The sequence below is a fragment of the Leptinotarsa decemlineata genome, unplaced genomic scaffold, assembly GCF_025532065.1.
Source record: "Leptinotarsa decemlineata unplaced genomic scaffold, Ldec_3_MD MMD2_P_RNA_scaffold_6, whole genome shotgun sequence".
NCBI classification, from domain to species: domain Eukaryota; kingdom Metazoa; phylum Arthropoda; class Insecta; order Coleoptera; family Chrysomelidae; genus Leptinotarsa; species Leptinotarsa decemlineata.
The window spans coordinates 12,829,484-12,856,137 of record NW_027412533.1 but is presented as its reverse complement, the minus strand read 5'-3'; the positions used below and the strand labels follow the sequence as shown (position 1 = coordinate 12,856,137).

Sequence of the window (26,654 nt, the reverse complement as noted above, 5' to 3'; positions counted from 1 at the left end):
TTGGAATTTCTATTGGGACTAAAGTTGTGGTTGTGAAATTTTATGTGATGGCCAAAAGCAGATTTATCAGGTTTTTTTATATGTTCATTAATACGAGTGAAAAGAGGTCTACAGGTTCTACCAATGTAAGATGCCGAACAATCAGAACAGTTAAGCTTGTAGACTCCGCTACAGTTCAATTTGTTGATTTTGTCTTTAGAATTTACTAAAAAGTTACTTAAGTTGTTTTGAGATTTAAAGGAAATTTTTGTACCAGGTATGGTATTTTCTATAAATTTGGAAATAACAGTACACATATTTTGATCAAAATAAGGTAAGGAAAAATATCTCACAGAAGGTGAATTAACCAAGGTGGTGGAGTTAAAGGCCAATCTTCTATCTAATCTGAGTTTAAATTTACTGATTAATTTGTGAATAATGTATGGTTGATAACCATTGTTGACAGCAATCTGTTTTAAAGTATTTCATTCTAAATTAAAATTGGAGGGAGATAAGGGAATGTTCAACAATCTGTTAACATAACAATTGAAGGAAGCCATTTTATGTTGCATGGGATGAAATGAATTGAAAGGAATGACATGATCAGTCTGGGTTGGTTTTCTGTAAATGGAAAAATCTAATTTGTTGTAAGTTTTTATTATAGTCAAATCTAAAAAGTTTAATTTATTGTCTTGTTCTATTTCAAGTGTAAATTTGATTTTGGGATGCAAGTTATTTAAGGAGTCAAGGATATCATGTGCTACATCAGAGTTGCCATCTATGAAAACCAAGCAGCCATCAACATATCTGTGCCAACTGAGAATCTTATCAATTTTATTAATTATGAATGAATTTTCTAAATTTTCCATGAAAATGTCAGCCAAGAAAGGTGAAAGAGGGTTACCCATTGCTAGGCCATCAGGTTGACTGTAAAATTTATTGTTAAAGACAAAAAAATCTTGGGAAATGCAAAATTTAAGTAAAGTTAATATATCTGTTTTGGTGGAGTCAGAAGTTAAGTGTTGAGAAAGCAAGTTAGAAACTAAAGGTAGGGTTTCAGATTTTGGGACAGAAGTGAACAGGTTGCTAACATCAAAGGATATCATGAGGGTGTTGGAATTAGGTTGAAAGTTTTTGATTTTATTAATCAAATCTAAAGTGTTACTTACTGAATTGGCAGGTTTGTAGTTGGTTACATGTTTTATCACTTGTAATAATAAATATCACTTAATTGATAAAATCAAAAACTTTCAACCTAATTCCAACACCCTCATGATATCCTTTGATGTTAGCAACCTGTTCACTTCTGTCCCAAAATCTGAAACCCTACCTTTAGTTTCTAACTTGCTTTCTCAACACTTAACTTCTGACTCCACCAAAACAGATATATTAACTTTACTTAAATTTTGCATTTCCCAAGATTTTTTTGTCTTTAACAATAAATTTTACAGTCAACCTGATGGCCTAGCAATGGGTAACCCTCTTTCACCTTTCTTGGCTGACATTTTCATGGAAAATTTAGAAAATTCATTCATAATTAATAAAATTGATAAGATTCTCAGTTGGCACAGATATGTTGATGACTGCTTGGTTTTCATAGATGGCAACTCTGATGTAGCACATGATATCCTTGACTCCTTAAATAACTTGCATCCCAAAATCAAATTTACACTTGAAATAGAACAAGACAATAAATTAAATTTTTAGATCTGACTATAACAAAAACTTACAACAAATTAGATTTTTCCATTTACAGAAAACCAACCCAGACTGATCATGTCATTCCTTTCAATTCATTTCATCCCATGCAACATAAAATGGCTTCCTTCAATTGTTATGTTAACAGATTGTTGAACATTCCCTTATCTCCCTCCAATTTTAATTTAGAATGAAATACTTTAAAACAGATTGCTGTCAACAATGGTTATCAACCATACATTATTCACAAATTAATCAGTAAATTTAAACTCAGATTAGATAGAAGATTGGCCTTTAACTCCACCACCTTGGTTAATTCACCTTCTGTGAGATATTTTTCCTTGCCTTATTTTGATCAAAATATGTGTACTGTTATTTCCAAATTTATAGAAAATACCATACCTGGTACAAAAATTTCCTTTAAATCTCAAAACAACTTAAGTAACTTTTTAGTAAATTCTAAAGACAAAATCAACAAATTGAACTGTAGCGGAGTCTACAAGCTTAACTGTTCTGATTGTTCGGCATCTTACATTGGTAGAACCTGTAGACCTCTTTTCACTCGTATTAATGAACATATAAAAAAACCTGATAAATCTGCTTTTGGCCATCACATAAAATTTCACAACCACAACTTTAGTCCCAATAGAAATTCCAAAATATTACATAAAATAGATAATAAAAATTTCCTTAGACTTGACTTGTTTGAAGAGTTGGAGATTTCTAAAGAACTTTCCAACAATGACCATTGTCTGAATACTCAAGTAAACTTGAACAGAGATTTCCTTCCCCTTCATAAGAGGATTATGAATTATTAATTAATCACAGTTTATTAATATAATTTATTCAATATTTTTCCTCTACATATTCAATCAAACCCATAATGGACCACTCCTCAAGTTGGTACCATTATTTTAACATGACACTTGACACATTCTGTTTCAAGTTGTCCTTCTTCATAAGATACTTTGACTGAACCACATGGCCTGAATCCAAAAATGTATTTTCTTGGCTATAAGCCTATTTTGTTTTATATAATTTAAATATTACAATGTACAATTCACTTATCTTGATACTTCCTGTTGCCTGACAAGTAAGTAATCTCAAACAATTTTTCCAAATTTCTTAACCTTAAAAAAATTTTACAACTTCAATTTCACTAAATTCCCTTTTCAACTAGATCACTTACTTTCAGGTGAGCACTGATGATGACAAAAGTCGAAAGCGCTTTGCAAGAATTTTAATATATTATACACTTTTATACAAAACCTCTTCGATTCATTAATTCAAATAAGTGTATTCAGCTTTTCCAAATCCTTTTCTTTGTTAATAACCAAAAATCGAATCTGATGAATTGACCAAGAAATACAACTAATTTGCAGAATTTTACCATGAAGACATTAATGTATATGACCTCAAAACAGACTGTTTTCATTTAAGCCAATATCTAAAAAATATGGCAAAGCAGTCAACAGAATTGAATATCTCAGCCTTACATAACAAAAAAAACTTTTCCAAATGTTGAAGTTGCTAAAAGAATTGTTTTTGCCTAATTGTTACCAATTGTAGTAGGGAAGGGTTCATTTTCGCACCTTAAGAGAATAAAAAATGAATTGCGAACAACAATGTTACAAGAACGGCTAAATACTTTGTCAATTATGAGCAAGTGATATTCTTCAGAAAATTGAGTTTGAGGATTTGATAGAAGATTTTGCTCAACAGAAATTTTGAAATGAATTATTATCGTAATCACAATAAAAAAACAGCAGCTTACACACTAATATAATCAATTACATATTGTATTATCAAAATATATTTGATTAATAAAGCAGATCATAGTGAAAGAAAATGTATAGTTCGGTTCGCTCTCTTTACATTCCAAAAGGGCCCCAAATTATTGTGTGCCAAAGGCCCCAACATAGTCTAAGACGACCCTGTCTACGGAAGGAAATTCAACTGAGACTAGAAAATGTTGAAAGGGATCTTACAACTGAATATGTGCGTGGAGTACTTCCGAGAGTAAATAACTATACAATATGGGAATCTTGAAATAATCTAGACAAACTTCAAGTATCAAGTATATCATCAAAATATGAGTGGCATGTATATTAAACGTGTGAATTTCAAACATGCTGATTGTTGTTCTCATTATGACGTGATTTTATTAACTGAATCTATTATAATGGTGAAGAAAGAGGTGAGGGGTGCTCATTATTGCCATGGAAAAAATGTTTGGTCACTAAATTACTCTAGTTATTTCGAGCAGATATTTGTTTCAGTAGTCTGATTATATGTTGTATCAAAAGCGCTGTAATATAGCTAATAATTGTGAGGTTATAATATTTGTTGACTTCAATATTCATGGTTTGGTATAATGATAATGTGAGTGTTACTGTTGATTGTGTACAGAATGTATTTTATTGATAGATTCCACTAGCTTAGATTAACTATTTAAGTCATTACCGATTTCCCTCCTATGCACGAATTTTATGTTCCTTAGGAGTTGAATAGTAATTCAATAATCCAAAAACTTGTATTAATGTTTTACCTATATATAAATAAATAAATGGATAAATACCTGATGTTGTGTGACACTTGATGAAGGAAGATAAAATGACAACAGATGACTTAGGAGGTAGGTTTCCAGAATTTCTGCAGATTCCGCATTTATTTCAGTGAACATTTGTTTAGCAACTGCAGGTGAACCATCGATCAAAATGAGGGTCCCCTTGTAATTCTTCGATTCTAGAATATTGGCGACTTCCAAAGCTATAACGCTTCCGAATGAATATGCTACGATGGTGAAATGTTTTCCACGAGATATTTGTTCCTCTATTGCCTGAAAAAGTGCGTAGAATAATTATATTAGATTTGCTATAATTCCAAAATAGTAGGCATTAAATCCTCTTAATATGTCTCTTGCAGTGGTGTACGGAAATTATACTAATCAGTTGAGGAAATATTATGATAAAATATTTAGAATCACAACCTTAACAACAATGTTTTCACCAGTAATACTACTGGAGGTCAAAACTATTTCGAGCTCATGAATATTTTCTAAAAATATTCATGAACGAGAAAAAATTTGCAGATATTGATTTGACCTCATGTGGTATTGGGTAAGAAAATTCCACACCGAATTGTGGTGGAAAATCAAATATTTTTAAAATTTATTTTTCAATTCTCAACAATGCAAATTATTTTCTTCATCAAGTCACTAGCGAAACAAAATGTGTGGTCGACTTGATTGTTGAGTTGCCATGGTAACTAAGTGAAACCCTAATCTCGAAATTATTATTTCAGTTTTGAAGCTGTCGAGCGGCACGACGTAAAAAATGTTTCGCTTCGGTCAAGAAAATTAAAGAAAATATTCGCCGGGAGATTGAGCAGTTGAAACCCGCGAATACCAGGATATCGAAGTCAAGCGTATGGAGGCAGTTTAGAAACTTTTGTGCAGAAAAATCGTATAATTTCGATAGAGCGGATATACCTGCCGAAGAACTGGCGCTTATTCTTGAAGAGTATGGGTTCAACATGCGAAAAAAGAACTTCGAAGACTACAAGGAGAGTGTTATCAAAGTTTTATGAAATTCCACAGCCAAGCAATTGCAGGAATATTTTTTTGAAAAGTATAATCGCAAATTTAATACTTTCTCTGACATAGAATTTTTGAATGCAAGTGCTGTAAAAAATGCTAAGCGCCGGAAGCTACAAATGGATCCAACCAAGAGAAAGGAAAGTTAATCTGCACTATCAGCAGACGAGCTGAGAAAAATTATTGAGCTTTGGGACGAAAACACTCCGGACTGCAGAAAAGGTTTTTCTAGGTTGCTGGTCATGGATTGTCCTGAAGAGAAAATGAAGGAGCTGCAGCACAACTCAAATATTTTGTGGAGGAAATTGACAATAGAGGGAAACCAACAGGCCGGTTTTCTCCAAGATCACCCAAGGCGATTCAAAGAAAATAGCTGACTGTAAGTGGCTAGTACCGAATACACTCAACGAAGAATTATCTCCAGCGAGACTGTTCAAAGAACTAACAAGCAACCAGGCTCCATCAAAACGAAGCGTTTATTTTTGACGCCAAATCCAAACTAGAAGAATCACTGTTCCGAAGGCTGGTATAAGAATAGACAGAATGGACAGAATACAATATCTTCCTGGTTCAAATCAGCTGCATCATTCATTGGAATTGATGTTAAAAAGATCAAAATAACAAATGATTCTATAAGGGCCACTGCTGTTTCAACTTTAGCCAAAACGAAAATTGGAGAAGAGCAATTGATTAAAATAACCGGTCATGGTTGCAGCCACTCAATAAAACCATATCTGCAAATAGACTCGGGCCATCATCAGAAAATAATTGACGCAATGAGGAATGTTTCAAATTTGGCAAAGACGATTCAAGAATCTCTGAATCAAGAACAAGCAACTACTTCCAATCAACCTGCCATAGTTTATAATAAAGGCGTTTTTCATATAAACAATAATTACAATAATCAAAATAATAAGATTGTTCATTACTTCTTGTAACAATTCATATAAAATAAAAAATCAAAAACTCATCTATTTTTTTTTTTATTTTTCAAGTACTGCAAACCTAGCTAGCCAAATATAACAAATTTACATTGCGTTAGTTCAATATCATTGTAGTTGCATGAAAATGGCAATCTGAAGCGTAATATAACATAATCTTCTATTTTATATCAATTTATAATCAAAGTTATTATCAAATTTAATGTGCTTTGAAGTTTGGGTACTGGCCATGTAATGGCTTCTCAGCCTGGCCTTTAAGATATTGTTTTCTGTTCATTTTAGTTACACGGTAATGCAGTTTTATAATGAAATATATTACATTCTTTGATTTTTTATTTACTCCGTGATATTACAAGTGGTAGAAAATGAAAAAAATAGTAGTTTTATAGATACATACCTACAGAAACATATTACATAATAATATTCAGTTTGTCTTCATACCAATGGACTCTTAGCCTATAAACTATTGATTTCTACTGATTTTAGTAGCCCCAAAGTGCTATTTAGGGACAAAAAATATAATATTCTTTCACTTCATAGTTACTTGAGCTTACTGTAAGTGGTAGAAAATTATAGTTTTAGTGGTTTTTTGGAAGCTGCTTGAACAGATTCACACCGCGTCGTATTGGCAGCAATTATTTAGGCATTCAAATTGGTAATTTCTAATCATTGTAGTTGCATGGGAATACAATTTCAAGATAGTAAATAGTATATTCTTCAATTTCATATAAGTTTTTTCAAGTAACTACAAGTGGTAGAAAATTGTTTTTTTTTCTTTTTTATTAATATGGGTTGTGCTCGCTTCAATGGTATGGAATTCATAACCAGCGTCAGCAAGCATCAATCATAGGAGGCTGTGATCATTGTATTTTGACAGTTCAAAACATCAAAAAAACTCATGATTTGTTGCAATAAAGAATATTGCACAACCAGTAAAACCAACAAAATTCTTTGTTTAAAAAATGAATCGATTTGAAAATCATACTATATGCAAAAATATGCGTGAAATTGTCTGATGTAATGAACAATCATCGTACCATGACTTATTTACTCGCATTAATAGAGGATTGTGGCTTCAACTTGAAATAAAATTTGTTCCGAATTGTCCACGAATATATGCATCTAAACTACGCAAAATTGAAAGTACTGAATGGGAAAAAGGTGAATAAATTAGTGTCTAAATATTATACACATTTTATCAGACATACATACTCAATGGAAAACATTCAAAGCCCTGCATTTTCGCCATTAAGAAGAGAGGAGGTGTCCGAAGAAAATAGAAAACATCTTAGCTTTGATTTGAATGGGTTATATTTTTAGGAGTGAATAATTTTTGGGAAAGAAAGTTTTTGGCTTTCTACTACTCCATCTGGTACAAAAAAATGGATGAGAGAATCTTCCAAAGAAAGGAAGGAAGTAATCAATTTGAAAATAAGTAACTCTATACATGGATGTGTAGATCATGCAAAGAAGTAACTTTCAGACACAAACTGAATAGAGAAAAGTATCTTCTTTATAATTCAGTGTTCATGTAGAAGTATTTGTTTCGAAAGAATTTTTTTCTTTCGTGTAATTCAATGTTTATATGAAAGTAGCTGTTTCAGGAGGACTTTCTTTCAGTTTGTGTCTGAAAGTTACTTCTTTGCATGATCTACACATCCATGTATATAGTTACTTATTTTCAAATTGATTACTTCCTTCCTTTCTTTGGAAGATTCTCTCATCCATTTTTTTGTATCAGATGGAGTAGTAGAAAGCCAAAAACTTTCTTTCCCAAAAATCTTAGCTTTGTAATTAAAATGTATCGAAACTGAATATTATGTGAACAAATAAAAACCAATCTGTCGAAAATGGTCCATTATTGTAAACATCAAAACATTTCCAGTAAAATTCACTATTGGGTATCCCACGAGAAAAAAAAAAACAATTAAAATACCTCCATTGCCATGGTGATTTGTCAAAATAACGTATTTTAATTGGTTCAAAATTACAGGTGTGGAATTTCTATTTTAATGCAAAAATATTTTTGGGAGTTCAGTGCTTACTATTATGGAATTGTACTATAGAAACATATGTAATCAAATATGAAAACACTCAGACAGGACATTTCTTTCCAGTATAGACATGATATAGAACTTAATCAATACACTTTTTTCTCAATTCGCCCAAGTTGAAATGAAGTGATGGTTTAGTGAACTGTTTAGTGAAAATATTATAATAAAGTGTTACTCAAATACGAATTGATAATATTCTTACCGGTATCAGTAACTGTGCCATCTCTACAACACTTTCCGGTTTTTCCCTATATGTATATTGTAAGGCAATTGATCGATAGTCCAAATTCTTAGCCATAGTTTCGAACACTCTTGCAAATCCATCAATACCAGGAAGAAGAATAACAGTGGACGACACATTTTTCTTCTCGTCTGCTTCCAACTGAAGATAAGTATGTGTTAATTCCTTTTCATCGCCATATATTCTGAAAATCATGTCCATAGGAAAATTCGTGGAAGGTTTTTCTATTTGTTCGCCTGTCTCAGCACTCCTGTCCTCCTGAATTTTTTTCAACCTGTAAATTTTTTACATCACCTTATACAAAATACAAAAATTGTGATTGAAATTAGAGTTATAATAAATTATAGTTCAAAATTACTGTCGAGTGTAAACAAATGCTGTCTCTGTCACTCACATATACACGAACATGTGCACTCGGATACATTCAACGGTCAGGTAGCGTGGAGATGCTAATTTGTGTCTTTTTTTATCACACGGGCCTCAGACGCTCTACTTTTTGATTAGCAAGTTTTCATAGACATGTTTGTTAATAAATGATCAAGTTATCTGATGGGTTAAGGTCGATTTCCACGGTTTCCTCTACTATTAATTTTTCTTTAGCTCGCACAAGTTTCGACTTTTGAGAGTTATCGTTCATAGGCATGAGACAGCTGGTTAACGGTAAAACAGATTTCAACAGATTTCCTCGTTTGTTTGAAGGTGGTTGACAATGTTTCGTGGTGTATTTCATCAGTTCGGACTTCCATTGTCTAATATGATATAATTTAATTTGAAATCCCTGAAAGATTCTGTAAGAAATTAAAAAGATTAGCTAAAAAAACAATTTTATTAAGCAAAAAACTGAAATTACAATGAAATAGCATACAAGCAACAACCAAAAAAATTGAACTATTAACACGAGCTGAAAAATTAAAAATTATTAACAAGAAATGAAAATTAAAAATATTAAATTGAAAGATTTCAAACCAAGTTACTTCACGACGTTTCGATTGTTAATATCCACAATCGTCTTCGGGTGATAACTGAACTTGTTCCATCGAGATCTGACTATTTATAGGTCATTCGACTGCTTTCAACTAACCCCTCTTTCCTCTCTCCGCTTCATCGGTTTTTAACTGGAGCTGATCATTTGGCGGGAGTTGGTCCTGTTTCGCTTGATTAGAGGTTTCCATATGTTAACGTTAGCTTGGCTAAATGTTTTGTTGTACACCATCAATCGACTAAGAGAGGAATCATCAAGACTCTACTAGACCGTGCTGTCGGGCTCTGCAATACAAAAGAAGGTCTCAAAAAGGAACTAGGCATCATCAAAAATGACCTTCAAGCAAGAGCTCCACAAGGAAGAGAAGCCGCCACAACCAGTACTTGTACTTCCCTACATCAGAGGATTGTCGGAAAGAATAAGGATTGGGTCCAAGTATAACATCAGATCCTGCTTCAGATCTGGAAACACTATCCGTAGGAGTCTCACGAAAACCAGGCCACCAAACGAGGACTGCGATTCCAAGAATTGCATTTACCGGATACACTGCGAGTGCTGAGAATCATACATCGGTGAAACTAAGAGGCCAATGAAAGTTCGCATTGTCAAGTATAAGAAACACACACAGCGAAAAGAAACCAGCAAATCCGGAATAGCAGAGCCTGTTTGGACTCATCAACATAACATCAAGTAACTTCAGGCTGAAATCATCAACAAGGAGGAACAATGGTTTAGGAGAAAACTCAAAGAAGCCGCATATATGTTGTCCAACAATGCATTTAGCCAAGCTGGCGTAGAGATACGTAACATATGGAAACCTATAATCAAGCGGAACACGACCAACTCCCGCCAAATGGTCAGCTCCCGCTGAAAACCAATGAAGCGAAGAGAGGGATGAGGGGATGGGTGGAATCAGTCGAATGACCTATAAATAGTCATATCTCGAAAGAATAAGTCCCAGCTATCACCCGAAGACGATTGTGGATGTTAACAATCGAAACGTCGAAATTTTTAATTTTCATTTTTTGTTAATAATTTTTTAATTTTTCAGCTCGTGTTAATAGTTCAATTTTTTTTTTATTTTTTTCGTTTTTTGATTGTTGCTTGTATGTTATTTCATTGTAATTTCAGTTTTTTGTTTGATAAAATTGTTTTTTCAGCTAATCTTTTTTATTTTTTACAGATTCTTTCAGGGATTTAAAATCAATTCATATCGTATTAGACAATGCAAGTCCGAACTGATGAAAAGATTTCCTCGTCACTCTCTGGAACTGATCCCTTCAAACTCTTTCTGAGCTACTCTAATTTCTCAGACAGTTCTGAACTTGTCTGGTCAGGAAGATACCAAAACCTACATTCAGACCACCTTTCCACAAAGAAAAAAATCTATTTATAAGAATACCAAAAAATTTCACTTACTTAGCCAGCGTCATAGTTCTCATGTCTTTCGCGCTCAGAAATACTTCAAATTCTCTTTCCAGGGTCTGCTTTATTTCCACTGCTGTCATGCTGTCCATTCCTAGTTCAGCCAAAGTTGCATGATGACTCACCATTTTCGAACTACTGACACCTGTTGAAGTAAACGGAGGTGATTTGTTAGCTTTTGAGTCTTCATTGCAATGCAAATATCATTATCACGAATTTTCTGATAACTTCTCTCTTGTTCAAAAATCTATAAGATTCTACTACGAAATACATTCGAATAAAAGTTATACGAAAACTTACCCAAAATACTTATCACAGCATCAACAATATTGTCACCGTAATCCACACCACGTTTTTCAGCAACCACCATACTGGATAATATGGCATGTATTTTCTGTTTCAAAAAACCGTCGAGAACGTTCAGACAATTTGTAATCTTCTGTTGAAGAGTTCCACCTATTTCTAATTCACAGTCTATTTCTTGCATTTCAGCTACTAAACCCACCTGAAGTACATTTGAGAAGGCAATTATCACTTCAAAATTTACAATTTTGTGTAATTATAGAGGAACTTTTTGTTTTTACGTTCTGAAAATACTCATGAGGAACACATCTTCAACACATCTTTTCACAAGATTTTCCTCATACTTTCGGACACATTTATTTTATGATATTTGATCATATCAGTACAGAAAATTGTTGAATAGGAAGAAAATTATGAGGTAAGTAATCTTCCCACGATCATGTGTTTAAAAATCTTATAACAGCAATTACCGGTAGGATTTAGGAAACACGCCAGAATTAAAAGAAATGGGTAGCATCTAGGATTTTCCGAATAAACAACCCAGCTTTCGAACAAAAGTTATGGAGAGTGAAAGTTTTAGATATATTTGAAATTTAATTATGAAGTAGACAAAAATCGAAAATATTTTTAAGAAAAATTCAGCCTTTATAATGAAACTACTAAGTAATCAATTGTGCATGTCGTAAATCAGAAAAAAACGGTCCCATTATGCATTGTTGAAAGTGAAAGAATGTCAAAGAAAAATAAACTTTCAATGAAATGAAACCCATCAATTTATCACATTATATAATATAAAAGCTTATACTCGTATTTTTTCATCTTACTTACGTTAAGATCAAGTTACACATTTTATTCTCGTTTAGCGACAAAGATTAATTTCACAAAAAGCTTTGATATCATATAGATTTGTGATGTAATAAACTGGTGTGTCTATAGACACTCCCAACGGGATGTTATACAGTGTCATACAAAAGTCCGCAACATATTTTTGGAAGTTTTTTCGGTAATAGATTTATTCTTGTGATTTCCCATCGAGTTTCTGCTTGAGAAATTATTATTATTGACTACCAAATTCACCAGACTTATTTTCAAAGAACAAAGGACAAAGTAATGAAACAAAAAGTTTATAAACACAGACCTTCAACAAATAAGGAAAGTGTTATGCTACCATGAATCTCCTATTAATTAAAAATACCACAAAGTCTGTGACTAAATGGACTATAATTTGTATAGAACGAAAGGATGGCATACTGTAGGATAAATACATGGTTTTTAAAAGATTATTGACAGGCGTCAATGAATATTGAAATGTTTTGTTGTGGATTTGGTTATAGTTATTTTGATTTAGTTTTTTACACATCTAATGGTGAAAACAAAGAATATGAAATTTATGAAATCAGTTCAACGAACGTTGCGAAAAATTATCATTCGCTCGCAAACTACATCAAAATATTTCAAACTCACCTGCAGCTGAATTATTGATGAAAAAAGTTATCAAACGAGATACAAATCTGTTGAAGAAAGAAATATTAGTTTAATAAGAATGAGAGAGAAGAGAAACTCGTTTATTCGATCACTGACATAACTCAATATACTTTGCGACAAAGACGAATTTCTGGAGATGCATTCATTTTTTTTTAATAGCAAGTTAATGTAGGTATTTTCTGGGAAAGATATGACATCGAAGTTTGTTATTCATCAAAAGTTTGAAATTTAAATCATGTTTCGTTCAAACCCGTAGAGCGAGTTCAAATTTGAAGTATAGAAAATAGTCTGTTTTCTACTCATTTCTCAAGCACAAATTCACTGTCGAATCAAATTTTGAATAAATCTCTGCATAAAAACTCACATCATTTGGGGACTTTATGTTTGACACGATAAAACAAAAAATTCGAACTCCATCCTGGAACTTATTTGGCACTGGCGGCCGTAGGTACCTACGATACGAAAATTATTGGCATCTTAACACTGAAAATTATTTGAAACATAATTAATGCTACATCATGAACAATCATGATGATACTGCTTAGCAGAAATACAGAAGAGTCTAGTACAACTGCAAACGACAGTGTTAATTTCAAATCATTACTGCTTTCAGTAGCATCTGAATTGATATCAAATCAAATAAAAATGTACTTTATTGTCGAAGATAAAATCTCATCTAAGAAATATAAGATATAAAAATTGAAAGATAAATGTTATTGGTAATTTCAGAAGTTTGGAGTGAAAAAATAGTCGGGAAGTACAAATATATACGCTACATATTAAATAAATAATAATAAATATTCTCATGCAACACATAAATGGAGATATAATAATATAAAAAGTGAATGCATAGAAAATAAAAGTAAGTACCTACTTCATAAAAATGTTTAAACTATAGAGTTCACAGTCAAATGTGTAAATTAAACAAAAAGTTGAAATAGTCGCACATTTTAAATACTTGTAGGTACTAAAACACAAAAATTGAAATTAGTTGTTTATAGAGTTGAAATTTCTGTCTGAATAGAATTTGTCTAATAAGAGATTAACATCACACCAGTCTTTCATTTTCATAAAATTCCTGTTGATCAATTCATGCAGTTCCCTTTCATTCTAGCAATGCCAAAATAATGTAGTGTCATCTGCGAATTGGGTTATTTAACGATTTTCCCTCATGAAGAGGATAACAGGGAAATATGTAATCTCACAAATGTGAAAATAATGAAAGAAATACATAATGATAAATAATAGTTCAAGAGACATCTACTGAGCAGAAACCAAACTTTTGAGATTCTTTAGTGTAGGTTTCTCCAACATGCTATAATATGAATGCTTTGGAATGAGCCAGTACTTATAGCTTTACTAATATATTTTTTCATGAGTCTGACACTATCTCACATCCGGAGTTTCTTTGATTCTCGATTACATACCTGTCCTATGGCTCCCCACTGAATTGCTACAGCTGGATAACCATCCTTCATTCTTTGTTCACATATTCTTTCCATAACTGAATTTGCCATTCCATAATTTGTTTGTCCACCATTTCCCCGACCACACGTCACAGATGAAAATATCACAAAGTCGCTGAAAAACAATTTACAGTCGAACTATTATTTATATATATATATATATATGTATATATGTATATATGTATATATATCTATATATACATATATATATATATATACATATATATATATATATATATATATATATATATATATATATATATGTATATATGTATATATATCTATATATACATATATATATATATATATATATATATATATATATATATATATATATATATATATGTACAAATAGAGATTTTATCGAGTGTGCATGACACAAATCAAAAATTAAATAATTCGTGGACACAACACTCCAAAAAAGGGGGACAAACCGCAGACACGTGTTTCTGGCTATTTGGCCTCATCAGCGCGGTGCAGCCAAGTGTAAAGATGGGCAATACTTGTTTGCCGAAAGCAGGAAACAACACATACGCACGGAGTCAACAACAGAAGTCAACCGCACATTTGTGGTTCCAGTTAGAAGACCTAGAATTCCCAGGCTACATCTAACATGACCACGTAGGCAGCTATAGCTACCTGCGTGACATCCGGGTCCAGGATATAAATACAAATAGAGATTTTATCGAGTGTGCATGATTCAAATTAAAAATTAAATAATTCGTGGACACAACACTCCAAAAAAAGAAACAGAAACACGTGTCCGCGGTTTGACCCCCTTGACCCGGGGGTCAAACCCGGATGACCCGGATGTCACGCAGGTAGCCTGGGAATTCTAAGTCTTCTAACTGGAACCACAAATGTGCGGTTGGCTTCTGTTGTTGACTCCGTGCGTATGTGTTGTTTCCTGCTTTCGGTAAACAAGTGTTGCCCATCTTTACACTTGGCTGCACCGCGCTGATGAGGCCAATAGCCAGAAACACGTGTCCGCGGTTTGTCCCCCTTTTTTGGAGTGTTGTGTCCATGAATTATTTGATTTTTGATATATATATATATATATATATATATATATATATATATATATATATATATATATATATATATATATATATATATATATATATATATATATATATATTTCTTTAATATACCGAAACTGTATACCGAAATAGTGAGGTAATAGTTTTTTTTCTATGACTGATGAAAAAAGCGTCAACTATGTGACCGCATCTTGTTGTAAATCATCTCTTATCTCACATCTTCGAAATAATCACAATTGGCCAGAGTTATAACTCACTAACTACGAGACCAATCATAGATAAGCAAACTTTACAGTCGTTTTCATTTATTTTCAATCAATCGCAGGAAAGTCTAGAAAGTATCTACCTACTTCAAAATATTTTCTCAAACATCAAACTTAATTATTGAACTGACAGTTTGTTTTGAAATATATAGTTTCTAATGCAGAAAGAGAATAAAAAAACTCGTAAAGTGAAAACGAGTGTCCACCACCAGAAATTTGTACTGTGGCGGAGAAATTGATATTTTTTAAAGTTTATCATTTGATAACAAAATGAGACTAATTATTTTCAACAACCTAATTGTCAAAATAATTAAAGTTGATTCTACTCTCGACAAATGGTCATTACTCGCTCGAATGATTTATGACGATTACGAATTTCAATGAAAAATTTACTATTATTATCAACCTCATGTTCTGTCAATATCGATACTGAACTTTCAGCCCCACCCCAGAATCGTAAATAGTGAGAGTCAATATAAAATGTGTAATGTGTAAATAAACTGGAGGCTACATTTTATTTTTCAGGTTGAAGCCAGCAACGCCATCGGGCTACAATTTTTTATTTAATAGGCCTTTCGTAGTTCCTACTAAGAACGTATCGATGGCCTGGTAATCTTATTATAATTTTTTTAGTTCTCGCCTCGAATTTGTACTCTGAAGCCAGTTTGGATTCAGCCATTTAGAATTATTTTCTTAGATGTAGTAGAAATTGACCAAGGTTTTGAGATGTTTTTCCTCTGGCACTACGTATCTTATATCAATGAGTTGGGCCGTCACTCTTTTACGTATCAGTTCATATCGTTGTAAATTATCCCGTGAAAAAATGACATCGGCTGACGCTGGCTTCTCCAATTGACTGCGACTCAATCAAGGTCATGCTTAGCCCCACTTGTGTCCCCTCTTGAAAATACTAGGACGCAGTGTCTTTTCGAGCTTCCAGAGGGATTATATGAGCATTACCGCGATGCAGAAAGACGGTGTAGTTCGAAAAGTGCAATGCGAATTGAGTTAATGAGGCTAAAGACATTTGAGCATTCTGAAGTTTAGTTAGAGTTTTTGTGTTGCATTGTATTTTCCTTAAGGCATGAATACATAAATACACTCACCTGAGATTTGGGCATAATTCTCTGGATATTTCATCCAGATATTTCGTTGCAACAGCTTTTGGGCCAAATGACGTGGCAAAGCTCTCTTGGGTTTGATTTTCGAAAATGGCATCTGCAAGTACAACTGCAAGATTGAAAATTGCTTTCACGTCTCCCAGTTGTCGTGCCTCTTCTATCAAAGACCTGCATCCTTCCCTTGTAGTTATATTTGCCTTGCAGATATGAACAGTAACTCCATATGATCTCCAGATGCTGCAATTAAATTAAATGTATATCCAAATCTCATGAATAATATTCAAAATATAATAATTTTATATTGACTGAAAGAGATCAGACGTAGTCTAGATTAATTGAAGACGAATAAATCTCTGTTCGAGAAAACGTCATCCATGAGATCGAAATAAGTCTTTTGTCGATTTCATAGATGGCGTCTTTGTTTTAAGACCTATTACCAGTGTTGAGACTGATGACGGGTCGAAATAGCGCTGGGTTCTAGTTTCAAATAGTCTGAGAAATTGATTTGTGAAACCATTATTTGAATCGTGAATAATTGTAAACTCACTTTATCCTATACTGCTGATATCCGGTTGATATTCCTTTTCTTGAAGTTAGTACTAATATTCTGGCTCCTCTGATTACCAGCCAATCTGCTAACTCCAGTCCAAAGCCACCCAATCCGCCACATATAATGTACGTGTCGGTATCAGTACAGGAGTATCTGAAATAAATTAATTTTCTTAAATAACATTTTTCTGAATTCGTTGCTGTCTCCGATGTGTATCAGCCAAATGATACACATCGGAGACATTGATTGGTATTTTTACTTTGCATTTTTTCAATGAAAATTTTTCATACAGGGTGTTTCATGGTTGACATCAACTTTCTTACTTTTTATTACAACACCCTGAATATTTTTCAGGCTTTATATTACAAGTTCAGAATTCCATGATCTGAAAAACTGTTGACAAATTTAAAATTATCGAGTGACAATATACTGTGGATTAACAATCATTGCCCTACTTTGACTATTTCTCTGTGCATTTTATATACGTCTATTAAAAATAAATACCATTAATATTGAATGATTTGGTTTAGAACTTTTCCAACCTTCAACAAACTATTACTCCGTTTGTTTAAGGTTTACAGACACCATAATCCATCGTTCGTTTTTTTACAAGCTATATAATATAAAGCATATATGACCCTTCCAATGAACTATATAATGATTTCTTCGACTTTTTCCTTCAAACCAAAACATGATGGAGAAACCACCAAAACCGAGTTTTACAGCAATGAAACGCTTCTTCCAAACTAAGATGAAACTGAAAGCGATAAAACTAAGAGCTATGAAATTAACATATATGGTTTTTTTGATGAAATTTTGTTATTCTCGCAAACGACTCGGAAAAAATTTTAAAATAGGCACTATAATTTTTGGATCATGTTTATAAGAATGCTAAATGGCTCAAAGTGCTAATCAACGCATTTGACAAATTTTCAAAAAATAACTTGCTTTTCACTTATTGAATTTATAAGTTGGAATTTCACACTGAATGTCACTATTTCAAACTAATTTTTCAAAAATTGTGGTTACCTTGCTCTACAGGGGAACTTCAAAACTGCTGGAACTGCTTTATGTTGTTTCTCGGGCTCTCTCATTTTTATGAGAACTTTTCCCATGTGTTTTCCTGTTGACATATATCTGAATGCGTCCTCGACCTGATCATATTCGAAAACTGTTCGATTCAATGGTTGTACAAATCCGTCTTCCATTCCTTTCTCAAGTATTGCTGCTACCCTCGCCTTTTCACATGGTACTAAGGGCATGAGTTGATCCACCATGACTCCGTGAAAACTGCCTTCCCTCTCTAATAGCAATAGATTGCAATCGGCATTTTTACCCATATCGAATTTTCCGATCTCAACAAACCTTCCTCCCTTCGCCAAACATCTGATAGACGCCTGAAGTTTCTCTTCTGCCAAAGAGTTGAGTACCAAATCTACCCCACGACCTTTGGTGCCTCTCATAACCAATTTTTCGAATGAAGTATCACGTGAATTGCCGATGTGGTGGTCTGTAAATATATGGTTAATGAAAATAGACAGTTCATCACAATTTTTAATATTTGAATGGTGATAAGCAGATAGGTGTTAACCCCTTTGTTCGTTGAAAACCTTAGTTTTTTATCGAGTGAAGTATGAGTCATAACGATTCAAATAAAATATATAATGCCTATTCACTAGACATGAACCAATTATAGAATAATTAAAACAAATATTGTGCAAGATTTTATTTATTTAAGAGGTATCAAAGTTTTACGATAAGCTACCAAATACTTTTCTAACCTAACCTAACCTTTTCTATAAAATTACCATTTTCGAGATCACCATGCAAGTAATAAAATTCACGGATACTTTGCCTTTGGGAACTTGTTTCAATTACGGTAATTAAAATCAACTATTCACGTTGAATTCCTGACGTCGATATTTCGAATGTATATCCATTGTAAACCTACCCTTCAGACTGGGGAATGTTTGTTTGAGAAACTCTCGCTTTTCTTCAGTACCAACTGTTGTGTAGATCCTGCAGCCATAATGTAGTGCTATCCTGATTGCAGCTTGTCCTACACCACCCGTTCCAGAATGAATCAATATTGACTCCCCTCGTTTCAGTTGGGCACGCTGAAAAAAATGTTTAAGGTAAGATCTAGTGTCAATGAAAACGCCGTGGAATTTCTCTGAATTCCTTTGATTTTCCACAATTTGTCTCAACTCAGCGAAGTTCACACAAGATTGCAGTAATTCTTCAACTGATACGAGTATAGGTACTATATAGTCAAAAATTGTATGTGATAAGTTAATGTTTTAAATATAGGCATTTCGGATCACCAGCAAAATATTTGCAAAATTCATTCTCTATAACACATGTCTATACAGAAGTTTCATCCATCAGAGATTTCAGAAATTTTGAGCTAGATGCCTCCATTAACAACTTCCATACCTGCGTACTAACAACTGGGATGACATCTTTAATTTTGAAAATGTAGATGAAAATACCATTCATCGATGCGCTATTTATAGGCACGCCCGCCAACCCCTTGCCGGTACCGCGGCAACCGCTGTGTCCCTGCATTTTAAATCTGTAATACTTTCGAAAAAAATCATTCAAATTACATGCTGTAAAGGCCATATTCATCTATATTGAATGCACAATGTATTTAAGGTACTTGATTGGATAAGGAATAATGCTGTATTGCTTGAAGTCGCTTTGTGAATAAGCCATTATATTTTGAGGATAAAAAATTGTTATTGTGGGTTATCCCTAAGATATAGACATATACCATCGCGGACTTTTTTGTGGACCTTTTCAAGATCTACAATACTGTAGTACATTTTTTGATCTATATCGTATGGTTCAGCCAGCTTTTGCAATGTAACCGCAAAAAATGTTTTTATTTAAAACATCACATTAGAAACCTCTAAAATTACCAGTGTTTCTCTACCATATTATCCATGTTATATACATACGAGTATAAACCTTCATCTTGAATCCCTCTACCAATTTAAAAAAATTCATCAAAATCCGTTATGTAGTTTTAAAGATCTGAGCATACATAAGGGCAGACGGCAGGAAGCGACTTTGTTTTTTACTATGTAGCGATGTCGAAAACCATTTCATTCATCATATTACCCACATTTTCAGTACTCAATAAATACCCATTACCAATACGTAAGAAATCTTCCAACCTACCACACTTGAGACCAATAAAGTATCTGTTATTTTTGAAGCAGTTAATTCTTAAGAACTGCCTAGACTCACTCATTTGTGAAAATAAACTAATTGTTTTCGAGCATCTCATAGTACTATCACTGCCCTTATCAACATTACTCAAGATATACACTACAATGGTGCTTCTTGATTACACCATTCCATACTTTCGACCATAACCTTCATTGTAGAAAGTTAGCTTTCTTTGGATTTGAAAATGGAGCTGTTCAACTATTACCGAACCCTTAAGAGAACCACACAAAGGCATTTCATACTTCAGACTAGGACCATAACCTTCTTTGTAGAAAGATAGCTTTGTTTGGATTTGGTAAAAGCGCTGATTTATATCAAATTAACTCTTAGCTGGTGACACTAAGTTATGTTATTCATCCATTCCCGGAACTGGCAAAAATCTGTCGAAAATATTAATCATGACCTGCAGAAACTCATCGATCTATCTGTAGCATGCAATCTCAAGTTGAACAGTGGAAGTATAACTAATTTTTTTGAGCCAAACTCAAGAAGATGGAAAGTGAAGGGTTTATCAACGTATCTTTGGGGATGATAATCTATCGAAATGCAAATCGAGCAAAAATCAGAGATTATGGATCCAGGAGCATGTAATCTCTCTTTGTTGGGTCTCCCATTATATTTTCCGTCAAGTATTTCAGAACAGTTTTGGACTCTACTCTCAAATTGAAACTTTGTGGAACACTATTTATCAAGACTCTGATAATGTGACAGCATTTAAAGTCCTGCTCTGATATAGTTTAATGCGAGGCGCTTACAGAAAATTTAGAATAACTGTATTAATTTTTCGTATAGGATTTGTAAGTTTGACCATATTTCCGTCAAATTTGAGGAGTCTGCTTAGTTGATATTTGAAAAATCTGGAAGCTTCACCTTTTTACAAACTGAAGTTTCTCTCTCAGAAGAAACAAATTATATATACAGAAGATATACAGACGATAGTAGTCCTTGGTAACATTTCATTTTCAATAATTTTGATAACCAAATCATCTGAAGGAACAATTCATTCAGGCCAGCCTCAACTCCCTACACTGTAGGTTGATGGACTGGGACCTATCAGAAAACAGCTATTCCCCTGGCTAATACCACGAAGACCGTTGGATTATTCCCGACAGGTGTCAGTGCAGGATTCTTCACTAAAGTTATTCCTGCGCATACGCTGTTGGCGATACAACTGCCGCAACAGATTTTCAATTATTGGAACACACTTGCAGACCGGTTTCGGGCTGTTTGGCCACTCGTCATTGCAAGGTATTGTCTATCATCAACATAATTGAAAATCGAATTCCTTCAGAGTATCATTTCTCGAACTAGGCTGAAGCGGAAAGCAAACAAAGGTTTGTCATCGCCCCATCTACCTGTGAACGAGGTAACCAACCGCATATCCGAAATTTGCCCAATTCCTCGTATGAAGAAAGAACACTTTTCACATATAGTCAGTGGGCATATTTGAAGACTGGCTATAAATCAAATCATATAAAGGAGCAATTCGTTCAGGCCAGCCTGAACTGACGAGTGACCAAACAGCCCGAAACCGGTCTGCAAGTGTGTTCCAATAATTGAAAACCTATTGCGGCAGCTGTATCGCCAACAGCATATGCAGGAATAATTTCAGTGAAAAATCCTGCACTGACACCTGTCGGATATAATTCAACGCCCTTCGTGGTATTAGCCAGGGGAATAGCTGTTTTCTCATAGGTATCAGTCCATCAACCTACAGTGTAGTATGCCCACAAGTATACCCACTGACTATATGTATGTGAAAAATATTGATACTCACTAATATCAAACCATAAATAACTGTGCCGTAGACCACAGGGATGGTAGCTGCCTCCTCCAGTGAAAATTTATCGGGTACCGAGAAAGCAATATAGTTGTCAATCAGAACATATGAAGAGAGGGCTCCGTGAGTTACCATTCCCATAATTTTATTTCCCCTGTGAAATAATCAAAGTTTCACTTGTGATGCACTGTTTAGAACCTTTGGTGTAGTAATGAATATTACTGGAGTTTTTTCCCAACACCAAACCGTTATTTTTTTTCCTCGAAAAGGAAGATTAAACAAAATGTCTTCTTCTTGAAGATGATCACTTGGTGATCGAAACCCGTGTCGAGGTGTAAAAAAATAGTTTGGTGTTGGGAAGAAACCCCAGTAATATTCAAAGTTTCACTTTGATGAAAAATAAATATACATCATGAATTTTATTAGTTGAACATTCGTCTCTCAAGAGACAACATAAGGCATTTTAGTATTATATAAAAATATGAAATTATAAATTCCAAAGACCAGGAAAAATAATTAAAAGAGCGTGAAAAATAAACTAATTCATTATTTCGACAATTTGCAATGCTTACTATCTACCAATTTTTTTCAGCTGTTGATTTCTTGATATATTTGTCATTACTCTTTACATTCATGGATCTGTAGCTTCAACTGACTACGAACATTTTCAAATGTTAAACCATAAATTCACCCCATCATATTCGACTGTTTACCAATGACGTCAAAACGTGACAGCCAAACACTTTATAGTCCCTCTTCCTTAGTACGACTCCAAAAATATACCCCTTTCAATTCAAATATAGAATACTCACTCTGAATCTAGGCCTGAATATTCAAATCCTTGAACACATTCTTGCTCAATCCTGTCCGATGTAACGATATCGGCATTGATTTTTCCTGAAGCAGTCATAACATCCCGAAAGTTTAGAGATGCATAATATACCTGGAAATTAAACACAATTTTTTTAATATTTGAAATGTTTTATGTAGTACTAGTTCGAAATAAACTCATTTATTCCAGACTAACAAATTATTAACAACGACAGGTATGAAAATTGAATTCTATAAACAATGATTTAATATCATCATTCATCATTAAGAAACTTCAATTAATATAATTTTGATTCTGTATCATTTTTTTAATCGTTTCATACATAGAGGGTCGCCTGGTGAAACATCTTTTCCAGAGTGAAATTTTATAGAAATAGACTCATCCACAATACTTTCTAATTCACACATAGTTTGAATTGAAAGAGGTATGATTTAAGGAGAGATTATTTTTTGGGAAAAAGTAATCACTCATTCATCCCTGTTTCTCCGTACTGGTGAGTCCTAGGAAGCTAAAAATTGGTATACAGGTGCTTCTTAGGTCTAACATGCACACTAAGTAAGGATTTTGAAATATTTGAACTGGGGAGCCCCCCGTGGGAGTGAAAGGGGAGCGCTTACATATGAAAATTACCTTTCCGTCTCTGGTATCTCTCGTACCGCTATATTTTCGAATGGTCTGTGAATCCATTTTGAAGGAGAGCTGATTTGAGTTGGGCTAGCTCTTGTGGTCCGAAATTTTGTATATAGGTTCGTTTTATGTTGTAGATGTGCAATATGAAAGGATTTTGTAATATTCCAACTGAGACGCTCCCTGGGGATAAGAGGGGCGCGTTTACATGTGAAAATTACTTTTTCATCCCTGTTTCTCCGTACCGCTATATTTTCGGATACTGAAATTCTGTTTGTATGTTCTTTTTATGTTGTAGATGTGCAATGAAAAAAATGATTTTTTAATATTCCAACTGGGACGCCAGCCGCGGGGAAAAAGGCGCGTTTTCGGTGAATGAATTTATATTTAGTATCACCATTGCACCCGTGCGGGGCTGAAGCATTTTTTGTTTAATTCAATGTTTATATGAAAGAAATATTTTTTCTTTTGTGTAATTCAATGTTTATGTGAAAGTAATTGTTTCGGAAGAACTTTTTTCCAGTTTTTATCTGAAAGTAACTTCTATGCATAACACACCTTTGTGAAGAATTTATTTTGAACTTAATTGCTTTCTTCCTTCCATTGGAAGTTTATTGCCACAATTTATTGTATAAAGAAGAAGTAAAACTCAAATCTTTGTTCTCAAGAACATAATTATGATGTCAACAACAGCTGGCGATATACCTATCACTGACATATAACAAAAAAAGTTTGATTTCTAATCATCTTTATAAGTCTTTTTCAAAACTGTAAGAAAAAGCCCTTTTCAAACAATTACTTCAGTTTTACTTCCAGTAAAACGAATGGGCAAATATGCTTTTTCCGTTAAATCAGTTATAGTAAAAAGGCGTGTCAATCCTAGCAGCATTAATGAATTGAGAACTAGACTCAGTACTACAATATGGTTTCCAACTTTATATGATATGACTATTGATGATGGATTTTTTTTTCTTAGATTCCCTCTTTTGGTGTTTTTGATATTTCATGTCCCCAAGGAAAAACTGTTGTAAACAAGGACATTAATATTAACTGGATTTCTGACGACGTTGCCCAGGAAGGAAAATATCTAAGAGATATGTTCCATCTAATTATAACTGATCGAGAAGTTGACCCTAGTAATATGGCTGTATACAAATCTAGGCTGAAAGAACACATGAATAAGGTTAAGCAAAAAAAGATTAGTTACTTTTCTACTTAAATTGATAATTCCAGTAACAAAACTAAACGAACGTGGAATATGGTAAACAACAAGTTGGGAAGAAGAAGGAAGTGTTTTGCTGATAATGTTATCACTCTACTTCATGAACACCCTCCTGCTGTAGCAGACCTATTTGCCCATCATTTTGTACAAATATTAATATTGTTCACTCATTTAAGAACGAACCAATTACTGAAGCTGAAATTCATGCTGCATTGAGATTAATAAAAAATAAAAATTCCAGTGGATCAGATGGTATACCAGTTATTAAAGAAATGTTTGACCTTATTGTATTTTCCCTAATTTATCTAATGAATCAATCCTAGATGCTAAGCTACTTTCCAGAAGAGTTCAAGAAAGCCTCTGAATAACTACCCACAAATTTCATTACTTTGTTCTCTTTCGAAACTGTATGAGAAAGTGGTGGCTACTAGAATAGTAAATTACTTAGAGTCGAATAATGTACTATGTAATAATCAACATGGATTTAGGAAAGATCGTTCCATAGAAACCGCTGCCTATGATTATCTCAATAACATATACTCCGAAGTTGATGCCAATAATTTCGGTCGGCATTTGACAATCGAAAATAACAATATCGTGTCCAATATCATATCATAACATCACCACGGAGGCAGCTACAGCTACAGCTACCTGCGTGATATCCTAGAAATTCTAGGTCTCCTAATTGAAATCACAAATGTGCGGTAGGCTCCTGTTGGTGACTCCGTTCGTTTGTGCTGTTTTTTCGTTTTTGACAACCAAGTGTTGCCCATCTCTGCACTTGGCTACACCGCGCTGATGAGGCCAATAGCCAGAAACACGTGTCCGCGGTTTGCCAATAATTTTTCTAGAGTGCTGTTCCGACTAATCCTTTCCTTTTTGAATTAAACCATAGACACTCGATAACACCTCCTTATATATATATATATATATATATATATATATATATATATATATATATATATATATATATATATATATATATAATATATATATATATATATATATATATATATATATATATATATATATATATATATAAATATATATATATATATTTATATATATATATCCTGCAACAGTGGCGCGGTGTTCCATATCTCTATATAGGAAGCAGATAGGAATCTAATTTTCTATAATATTACCTTATTGCTCGAGCTCGACAAAATAAAAATATTGGCGGTCACACAGGGTGTTCGATTTTTCTGGGCGGATCCCAACTGTGTCTTTTTAAATGGCAACCTATATTTTTTATCGCTTTTCCGGTTTCTTCATAGAAAATAAAATAAACTTTATGTATATCTGCACTTCGAAAATATTGACGGTTTTCGAGATATCTAGCATGACAGGTTTTTTTTTTCCAATATTCGTCACTCAGAATATTTGAAATTATAAAGTGGTGCCAAGTCCAGTTGAAATTTTTTTTTGGTCGAATATTCTACATTGGTAACTCTCTCAAACGATATATCTGAAATCGACCTGTGATATACAGGGTATGAAAAACCGCTTGCCAAATATTGTAAATGAAAATTTGCAAAATCTTCCTTATATTAAATGGAACACCCTGTATATTATTGATCCATAAGAAGCGCCAACGAAACCTCTACAAATTTCATTAAGTATTCCCTATGGCTAAGTTCAATAGTTTTTCTTAAATGAGCATTTCTTTCGAAAAATGGTCATTTTTTCAAAGCGAAATCCATTTGACGACTGATAAAAATATACGAAAGATATCTTGTTTCAATTTTGTACATTAGAAGGTGTCCAAACAAATATTTTTTAACGAAATAAATGTATGTACCTATCACTTTTT

The 26,654-nt window shown here is 33.4% G+C and overlaps 1 protein-coding gene across 1 annotated transcript in view; it reads right to left on the bottom strand.

Moving 5' to 3' along the window:
* LOC111517530 (fatty acid synthase) overlaps window positions 1-26,654 on the bottom strand; it is a 90,272-nt gene that overhangs the window by 9,944 nt on the left and 53,674 nt on the right. The window contains exons 19-29 of the mRNA XM_074170012.1: window positions 22,973-23,103; window positions 22,158-22,314; window positions 19,095-19,260; window positions 18,173-18,653; window positions 17,141-17,296; window positions 16,579-16,830; window positions 14,131-14,284; window positions 11,216-11,420; window positions 10,910-11,060; window positions 8,470-8,782; window positions 4,256-4,516 (exon numbers count right to left, since the gene is read on the bottom strand). Coding sequence (XP_074026113.1) covers window positions 4,256-4,516; window positions 8,470-8,782; window positions 10,910-11,060; window positions 11,216-11,420; window positions 14,131-14,284; window positions 16,579-16,830; window positions 17,141-17,296; window positions 18,173-18,653; window positions 19,095-19,260; window positions 22,158-22,314; window positions 22,973-23,103 — 2,427 coding nt within the window. The remainder of the gene's footprint in view (window positions 1-4,255; window positions 4,517-8,469; window positions 8,783-10,909; window positions 11,061-11,215; window positions 11,421-14,130; window positions 14,285-16,578; window positions 16,831-17,140; window positions 17,297-18,172; window positions 18,654-19,094; window positions 19,261-22,157; window positions 22,315-22,972; window positions 23,104-26,654) is intronic.